The 9,840-nt window shown below is 46.5% G+C and overlaps 1 protein-coding gene across 4 annotated transcripts in view; it reads right to left on the bottom strand.

Moving 5' to 3' along the window:
- Positions 1-79: 79 nt before the first annotated feature.
- RANBP10 (RAN binding protein 10) overlaps positions 80-9,840 on the bottom strand; it is a 76,827-nt gene continuing 67,066 nt past the window's right edge. For 2 of the 4 annotated variants that reach the window (XM_083852058.1, XM_083852055.1), the window contains exons 8-14: positions 8,476-8,584; positions 6,993-7,141; positions 5,710-5,905; positions 4,336-4,493; positions 3,304-3,449; positions 2,700-2,811; positions 80-768 (exon numbers count right to left, since the gene is read on the bottom strand). In XM_083852058.1, coding sequence (XP_083708184.1) covers positions 638-768; positions 2,700-2,811; positions 3,304-3,449; positions 4,336-4,493; positions 5,710-5,905; positions 6,993-7,141; positions 8,476-8,584 — 1,001 coding nt within the window. In that variant the 3' untranslated portion in view covers positions 80-637. The remainder of the gene's footprint in view (positions 769-2,699; positions 2,812-3,303; positions 3,450-4,335; positions 4,494-5,709; positions 5,906-6,992; positions 7,142-8,475; positions 8,585-9,840) is intronic. The other 2 variants (XM_083852056.1, XM_083852057.1) reach the window with 2 other exon arrangements.

Raw genomic sequence — 9,840 nt, 5'->3', positions numbered from 1 at the left:
TACCTCACCAGGTCTCCTGTGGGGATGTACGATGTGTACGGCTGGGCCCAAGTCTCTGGGCAATAAATACATCAATGACTTTATGGAGGTGGAAGAGACCTTTTTAATAAACAGGATTCAAATAAAATTAAAAAAGAAAAATCCCTCTGAACTGCCACTGTGAGAAGAGTTCAGGTAACTAGCACAGAAGATGATGCTGCATGTGCACAGATGGAGGGAGGAGGGAAGAAAAGAACAAGCTGTCACCAACTTCGTGAGCTTCCTCAGTAAATCAGCAGAAACCAGCTCAGCAAAACTCTCCAGATAAAATACTGGTGGATCCATAAGAAACAATCAAACCAAAATATAGAGAAATCCCTACATTGAAAGGCGCTACATCAGAATAACCAGCAAAATACTGAGCGCCGCCGGAGCCGCAGCAGTGGCAGGGAGACAAGTAAGATCTGCCAGTCACTCCTGGGGTCAGGAATGGCCACGTAGTGAGGGACTAACTCAATCCTTTCACAGGCAGTGTGTGTGTGCTAGAGGGGGTGTTGGTGGCAGGGACGTCAGGCTATAGACGAGGTGGTGCTGTAGTGGCAGCAACGGAGGGTGAAGGGCAGCACTCAACGATGTCAACTCCATCTTGCTCTGGTGGCTAGTGCAAATAGTCATCTACTCTGGCAAAGGAACAGGAGCCCAAGCCCACGCGAGCCATGAGCCGCAAACACTCCGAGGCCTGGCCCAGGGCAAGCATCAGTGGGGGCTGCTTTGGCAGGTTCTGAGATTCTGTGGGGGCAAAAAGAGAAACCTGTTTAGAAGAGGCATCCTAGCTGCATGCTGGCTCACCTGCACTCAGGTCCCCCTATGTCCCAGCTGAACAGCAAGCCAAGCAAACCTGGCAGAAGATGGTAGCTCTGGAAAGAAGTCACTGCTGAGTAATGCTGGCTCTGCACCACTGCCCCCGTGTGTACCCCAAAGGCCTGCCCACGCATGACATGTCCCACCTTGGGGACACAGCTCAAAAGGGCCTTTTAGAAAGTGCTGCTTTTCAGAAAGTGCTGCTTTCTAAAAGGTGACCACAGCAAGAAAAAGGCAGTGTAGCTCCTGCTGCCTCAGCGTCTGCTAAAAACCCTCAAAGCATGAGAGATCAGAGCACAGAAAAATAAGGAAAGGCAGGAGAAGTTAGCCCTAAGGGAGAGGCAACTGCTCCCTCTCCCACTTGTGCAAGTCTATACAATAATCTAAAGCCTACACACACTCAGTCACTGGTCACCACCTCTTTTCAACATCATGTTTGCTAGGTCTGCGTCAGGGAACTCAGAGCTGCTCTAGTCAAGGTACGTGTCTTGTGAGCTGTGTGACAAAGCACTTCCAGACACCATCTTTCATTTCTCACTGGTGACATCCCTCAGCAACTTAGGTAGGCTTCTCAAGCACTGGTCAAACAGTGGCTGGAACTCAGCCATTCTGCTGGACACCTGGCCACGCTGACTGTCAGGGAAAGGGGCTCTGTTCTGAATTGTAGAATTTCTGTTCCTTTACTCAGACAAAACAGGAGTTTGCTCATCAAACTGTTCCTTCCCCCAGAAGATAATTTCTAAATCTCCTTCTGGCCCACTAAATGTCAGGTGCACAGACCCAATAGGAAAGATGCCTGGGCACAGTGATCTGGACTCTGCACAGGAGTCGGTCTCCTCTCTGTCTCAGAGAGGCAGTCCAGTGGACTGCATTTGGTCAGCTGTGGATGGGCTGATCTGACCAAGACAGAAGAGCATCCTCTGAAGTTATCTGAGCAATGGCACAGCACGCGCAGGATTCAGTGACAGGATCAAGGGACCTGCCTAGAGTGAAACAATCCCTTTCTTGCAGACTGGTGGCAGGTTATAACCTTATTATCCCTATACTCATCACTCCACCAGGGGAGCAAAGCTCATCAGAAAAAGGGGAGCTGTCTTGATAGCTGTAGAAAACCAACCTATAACCAGGCTAGACCCTGCATAGAGCAGGTCTTCACCAGTAGCACAGCCCTGATTCCAACACTGGACGCCAGGCTCTCTGGGCTCCAACAAGCACACCACATGATGGGAACAGGCGAAGGCATATGCTTGTAGGGAAGAAAAACCCTGGCTGCATTTAACTGTGAGTATTCAACATGGCCTCAAAGCTAAGAGGAATTTATGGCCCTCTGTGCTTTAGAGCCCACACTATGGGAACCTGCTTTGCTTACAAGCTGCTGCAACAGAGTAACTGCATTCCCTACCAGAAAGCAGGTTGATGCCAGATCAAAATTCTGGCAAACGCAATATTCTCTGAACAGAAGGTTCTCCCAAACAACATGGAAAACAGCCTTGCTAATGTCAGCAAACTGATTCAGGTGGGTTCGGAACAAGAAGGAAGAGAGGCAGGGAAACACGTCAAAGAGATACTGGCTTCCTCAGAGAGCTGGTGAGGAAAACCCTTAGGAGAATCCTCGGAAGCAGCATTGAGGAAGATCCAAGGGAGCCAAACAAAGATCAGATCAGAGGCATCCATTTTACGCAGGCTTCACTCTTACCACCCTTCCTGTAACCCTTCCCTTTCAGCAATAGAAAGAGAGGCAAAGGCTAAAGATAAGTACTTCCAAACTTTTCCTAACACTCACGGGCTGCCTGCCACAGGACAGTGCCTGAGAACAGCTATGTCCAGTGGGTAGCGCTCACATAGGAACCAGGCCTTACCCAATATAGCACTATTAAGAGCAGCACAAACAGGTTCCCTCTGGATTGGGTCCAGCTGTTGACCAACAGGGCAGTTCCAAGGGTCTGAGTAAGCTAACAAGCTAAATGCGTCCTGTGTGAGAGAACAGAAAGGCACAGTAAGTTCATGCATGGCTGCAAATACACAGGAATACCACCCAGTCTGTCAGCCAGGGCACCTCCTGCCATTGCCTATGTGACAGGTGCCTACCTCCTGAAAATAAATGGCCCTTTTCTTCTTGGCAACAAGGGACCACGCTGGGCCATCAAGATAGCGGACTAAAGAGGGTGCTGTCTCCACCTGGCAGGGGAGCCAGCACAGGAAGGCAGCTAGAGTGCCACCTAGAGAGAAGAAGAGCACGCAGTTGCCCCTAGAAGGCAGGCAGGAGCTTTATTTCTTTTCTCCTGTGCTGAGAACTGGGTCTACATGCTCTATGTTTGCTGAGTTTCATCCTCTGATCCCCATGCAGGCCCCTCTTCCTCAACAGGTGCAGATGTGGTGGCCACCCAGAGCTCTGCAAGAAAACCCACAATTCCAGTCCTGGCCCAGAAAGCTGCAGTGAGGCAGCATAAAGCCCAGGCTTACCTGAAGCATCTTTTTGTGCACTGTGTTCTTCCCATATTCTCTGCAAAGCTGCTCACTCAGCATCTGCAGCTCCCGCCCAAACTGGATCATTCGCTCCGTAGCAGCATGGTTCCCTCCGCAGAGCTGCCTCTGGGAGCAGCTGTCTTCTAGAGGAAAGGCAGGGGAGAAGGAACAATTGTCACTCATTCCACATAATTGCTCGCTGTGTGTCATGCAACCCTTTCTTAGCCACGAACTCCTTCCCCTGCTGGAGCAGGTAGGTGCTCCCTGCTCAAAGTTTATCCAAGTGGCAGCTTGTTCTGAGCCCTGCACTACAACCAGCAGGTGGTCATGTTTTTCTTGAACTCCATTTGTTTAATGTTTGAGGACTATCTACAAATCTAGGCTTCTAATAAAATCATGGGAACTTGGAACTCCAGCTGTGTTACCCTTTCATGTGTGCAATGTAGTGCATCTACCACAAAAAAACCTGGTCTAACACACCCTAGACTCAGAAAACTTTCAGTCAGCAATACCAACACCACCAACTTCCCAATACTAGGTGGCCACAAGACCCACTATAACTGGAGGAATTCCCACTTTCAGAGGTAGTGTAGCTCATTTATCCTCTCCTTCCTGGCTGAAGCACCCACAAAAAAAGATAGTTATAGCTGACCATACTGTGCTGAGGACATTTTGCAGCTGGGAATCAGACAGCCTTCCACAGCTTGGTTCATTTCCTCAGCTGGTAGAAGTGCCAGGACTTTTCTGAGCCGGAATTCATGACCAGTGCTGAACAAACCTTTGAATCCTATTGCTTTCCCTGGTCCACAACATCATCAGCACTGCTGTGTGATTGTGAAAAGTCAAACCTAGTTTCAGTTCCAAGACAGATTCATTTTCCTTGTGAAATAGGTATCTCGAGAACTTCATTCACTGGGGCTGGGAAAGAAACCCGAAAGTACATGTTTTTCCCCCACAATCCAATCACAGCTTTAACTCTTGATACCGGCTCTTTCTATTTCCCATTACCCCTCCTGCCTGAGGCCCTACCCATGCTGGATTCATCCGTCTGCAGGATCTCTTCATGTTTGTAGGTGCCGTTCATTATCCTGGTGGATGAATTTTCCAGGACTCCATTGGGGTAGTGCTCAGCCTCCATTTCCATCTCGCTGTCACTGAGGTGAAAGGAGGAAAGAAAGGCCAGATGTCTAAATTAGGGAAGAAATGAAGAGCTCAGATGACAAATGATGCCCAGCAATGGCCAGTAAACCAGGACAGGTGTCAGTTAAACTACAGGAAGCAAGATGGTTTAATTCAGAGTAGCAAAAATTGTTTCTAGCTTCTGAAGACAACTTACGAAACAGGCTTCTGTTCAGAATGCGCTTGTCATAATTACAGGTGCAGAGCGCTTATCACTTTCACTGCAAGAAGCAGTCACCTCTGGACACTGAACAGCAGCCAGACAACAGAGAACACACTAAACAGGAGGAAAATCTGAGCTGTGGTAAGCCATCATCCCTTCCGACAAGTACAATACAGAAAACACAAGGGCTTTAGGTTTAAATGTTCAAGACAGCAGTCTGAATAAGACTGTTGATTAACTCAGAAAAATGAAATGATGAGAAAATCATGCTGGGCTTTTTTTTGCTGAAAACTGTGCTCGGCACAGCACTCAAGGCAAATGCCAGCTGCAATTAGCAAGGGATTCTGTTAATCATAGTGATATTCTTCTGCTCCAGAAGGGCCACAGACAGCTCTGTAACATCACCCTGCAAAGTGAGCCCAAAGGAAGCTCAGTTCTCACCACTGCTCAATATACTCCACATTCCAGTAAATGCAGGAGTAGCTATTCCCTGCTCTCCTGGACTGCCTACGGCTTCTCAGAGAAGTGAAGTTTTATAAGTCTGGCCTGCTGTCACAAGTGTGAAACAAATTGCTTTTGATTCGGGGGCTTATCTCAAAGGACAACAAATTGGACAACAGGTGAAGGTAACCCAAGAAAAATACTTGAGGGCAGCATACCAACCCAGTAATCACTTGTGCTGCTGCCTCACCTACAAAAGGGCAGACAAGCTCCTTATCAAGGGTAATTCACTGGCTGAGGCAGCTGAACCAAAGAAAGGCCCAATGGCAGAGCTTCTATGCAAACTATTATGTTGGGCTCTGACGGCATCAGTTAATGAGACAGACTGATGTTTGAAACAAGACCATTCTTATATTCCTCATGAGATAAGCCTCCAAGCCTGAGCTAGAACTGGGACAGGCTTATGTCTGCTGGGAACAGTAGTGACCTTATAGATAAGAAGAGTTTCTCTGTTTTTCAGAAGAGCAGGGCAGATGCTCTTCTGGCTCTTCAGAAAGAACACTGAGCCCTCTCCCACCATCTCACCCTCCACAGCGATCTACAAAGAAAAAAAAATATACCTGGTTTCTTGGTTACTTGTACTACTGTGCTGCTGAGATTTAGTAGAATCTGTAGAATTGGACTCAGAGTAGTTCACAGATGAGGGGGAGGAGGAGGAAGAAGACGAAGATGATGAACTCAGTGTTGGGTATTTACTGTGGCTCTGTTTGCTCTTTGTGGACATGACTCCATTGCTACAGGTTGGACTATCTGCTCCTGAAAGTTAAGAAGGAAGGGATAAATGAGACCAGACTGACAATGACACTCTCTTGTGAAGTTAACAATTAGTAAGAGAAGCAGATCCCAAATGAAGGAAGCAAAGTAAGACTGAAGATACAGATCTCTGACTCTCTATTCAGAGAAACATACTTAGCACTTCTCACAACATGATATAGGAAAGCAAAGATACTGGCTTGGGAAGGTGCGCGACAGCTTTGAGGAATTCAAGTGATTGTCTTCCTTTCCCTTAAACATCTGCATGTTCACAATTTCTTACATGCAACAGTGGGAATACCAAAACAAAACATACTACATATAACAAAACATATACAAAAAAGTATAGATGGCTGTGAGCAGCTCAAGACTCAGTGAAGCAACTCAAACTGTTTTCACGGGCTCTGCTCCCTGGCCCAATCATCTTCAAAGCCATAGCCAGTAATTACCTAGAAAATATATCTCAGGGTGTCCTGGTTCACCTTGTTCTTTCTTCAAATCCTAAAGCTTAATTTCCCAAACTGCAAAAATTTGATGCTTCTGAGATCAATTTTTGCAGGTACAGACCTGTTCCCTTCTTACATGTTTAGAGCTTCCAAGGTACAGACCATGGGAGGAGAAGCACTCATGCAAGGCATCCCCCTAGCCTTTTGCTAAATTGGCTAGAACAGTGTATCTTATGCCCAGTCTGTGGAGATTTTCTGCAATCTGAAGGGCCCCTGTTGGAAAGCAATTCTTTTGCACACTTCAAGGTACAGGAAAAGGGCTTTATTTTCCAGAATCTCCTCTTACAGCTTGGTCTGTAAAACTGAGCCACACAATGGCTCCACTAGAAGGCCACCTTTAAAAGCTTCCTTGTTCTAAAAAAAAAAAAAAAAGACTCTGCACACAATAGCCTGTGGAAAATAACTCATGCAAAACCAATTTCTTAGCAGTACAGACACACCTACCAAATCAATATGTCATCTCAGCTGGTTCTCAGAAAGAAAAGGAGCATTTCATAGAACAGAAAGTAGTAGGTAAGGTAATATACAGCAGTTCACCTTTAACATTTGTTCTTCTCACCAGAAGACACAGAAAAAGCACTTACCAGTACTATGAACATGTGAGTTGTTTGATCCATGTCTAGGACTTAAGCTGGGGGACCCTGGGTAACTGTCCTGGGATCTGGGGCTGCGTGCACTGAAACAACGTACTTCACTGTCTGTCCCATTCACCATCTCCACAAACTGCCGACACCTGATTTCATAGGAAGGAAGAAGAAGAAAAGGGTGTGTGACAGCCAGGATGTTCTGCACTGATGTTTCCTTAGTTACTGTCTGCAGAAGTCCTAGAAATTGGATAGAGTTAAATGTCTTGGCTTTGAAAGAGACGTTTTAGACTCTTGCTACTTTTGTATTGTGAGTGCTCTGATAACGCTACAGCAGGAAGGAGTTCAGATGCTGCCACTCAGATGCTAACGAACGTTGAGAACCATATAGAGACAGACGAGCAGTGTACCAACAGTCAGCCTCTTTTCAGCCCCACACTTAATAGTAACTAGGGGAGCACTTGTGTCATTGACAAGATGCTCCACCTTGGTTGGCATCAGCAAAGGCAGAGACAGGAAAAGAAGAAGCATTTCAGCATCAATGGGGCCAGTGATGCAAATATGAGTTGCCGTAGTATCAGAAGTGAAACACTTCACAGATTCAAAACACAGCACATTTCTTGCTTGGCAGGATAACCCCAGGCCTTAGATAATATTCCTCCAGTTATCCAGATGTTCCCACATCTCTCCTGCTCTGGACCCAAGAAAATTCATGTGATGGTGAGCCTGCTGTTAGGACACATGGTGGGATAAAGAGAGTTTTCCTTGTTCCAAAAAGCAAGTTTACTTCTACTGTGCTAAGAAGAAATTATTCCTTTACAGTGTGGTTTCAGCTCCACCACCTCTGCAGGTACTCCAAAATTAGACTGTGTTTTTTTTTAATTCAGGGCAGATACTAAAACTGCCAGTGACAGTCCCCACTGCTCCATCAATTTAGAAATTACAGTGTCCAATGGGAAATAGACAACAAAGGGCAAAAAATGCAGTATCCACAGTGAGGACAGCTCCTAAGTTAGCTTTACTGGGAACTCTGTCCTTACACATCTCAGGAGGCTGGGAAGAGCAACCATGTACAGCTGGGAGAACTGGGACACATAAGCACTTTTTCCGTTCGGTCTCTACCCCCGATAGCCTCTTCCATACATGCATCTTTCTAGGAATCTTTGCAGTGACCACCACGTGCTGCAGTGTTGCAAGATCTCCACAAGGTAAGTAAAGGCCATCTGTGAAGGAGTTTCTAGCAGTCAGCAGGACTAAAATTTTACCCACCTCTGCCTGACCTCATGAGGCAAAGCTATACTGGACCTGAGGAGCAACAAAAGGGCTATGTGCTAGGTCCTCTCCCACCTGCTCCCAAAGGGACCTCAAACAGTTAGAATTCAGACCAAGGTGTGCAGCCTGACTGGATGGCTGGGCAGCCTCTTTCTTATCTCCTTCAGCTTCACATTTCAGAATTAGGGAGTATAAAGCTATTCATACTTACTTTAACATGAAGAGCAGGTTGGGGTTATGTTCTAGGAGGCCAGGATAGAGCTGCTGGGTGGCTTCTATAGCCTCTCCCACTCTGCCTGCTAATACTAGCTTCTGTATTCCTGAAAGCAAAAGGAGACCTATTGACACACAGGACAGGCCAACAAGAATGGCCAGAAGAGTTTCAGAGTGAAGTCTCACATATGCCACACAGCTCCCCACTACCACCTTGCGCAAGGGCTAGGGAGAATTGGGGACCACATTTTATTCATTATGGATTAGGATGAGGAAAAGTCTGTGAAAATGAGGGAGAATATCTGTTAGTAGCTCAGAAACACCTGGAGCATCTGAAAGACAAAGTGGGTGTGCTGGGGTGGGGTGCTCTGTGACTTTAGTCCTTTAGTCATGGAGCTATGGAGTCCTCTAGCAGCAATGGAAAAGACAGCAGGACACAACAGCCGGACGGGAGCAAGGAGGCTGCTGGGGAAATGACAGTCTCAGAGGGGAAACCCCTAGGTCACCCCCACATTACAACCTCTGTCTGGTTCACGCTTGGAAAATTGCTGTATGGCTGACCTCCAGACAAGCAAACTATTCTTAGTGGGTCTGGAGGCTAAAGCCACAGCACAGTACTGCTTCCTTACTATCCCTACCTCCAAGTAAAAGTAACAACACCATCAAAATTGGCTTCCTGCAACTGACCTGGGCCTGCAATGAGGACATGGCACCCAGAAGCTAGCTCCAGCAATCAGGTTTTGGCTAAACTAGACACAGCTCAGCAAGCTGTACACTTCTAAGAGGTGCAAAGACACAAGGCAGAAGCCATGTATTATCCCTGTGTGTTCATATCCCACGTATGTTCCTTCAGTGGGTCAGAAAACACAAGTACAAGACTTAAGATGCTCGCTGATCCCATCCCAGGATACTCAGGGAACCTACTAATTTACAGAGGTTTGCATTTTATTCTAAATGTACTGAAAACTAAGAACGCATTGTACTTCCCTCTGCTTTTTCGGGTCTCCTTACAAACAAGAGAGGAGGTTATCAATGCCTGTGAGGTGTTTTGCAAGCAGGGGCACTAACAGCAACAGACTGAGATTTTCGCAAATCATGAGCAGTTGAAAGCATAATCCAGCAACGCTCATTACTAATCCCCAACAACAATTTGAAAGAAGCAGTCTTGGCTCCCATTTTTCAGCATCTATTTGCTTCTTATCCTAGCTGGAAGCTAAAACCAAAGATGTGGTTCTCACATCAACATGTGTCGCACAGTCTCCTTCATTTCATTCTGTTTCTTCTACTTATTTACACGTCATTTTTCATGTCTTGCTACTTTTTGTTGCTCTTACTGCCTTGTTTGGCAGCTTTCACAGATGTC

This window comes from Anser anser (genome assembly GCF_964211835.1).
Source record: "Anser anser genome assembly, chromosome: 11".
Taxonomy (NCBI): domain Eukaryota; kingdom Metazoa; phylum Chordata; class Aves; order Anseriformes; family Anatidae; genus Anser; species Anser anser.
This window is presented reverse-complemented; position numbering and strand designations above follow the sequence as displayed.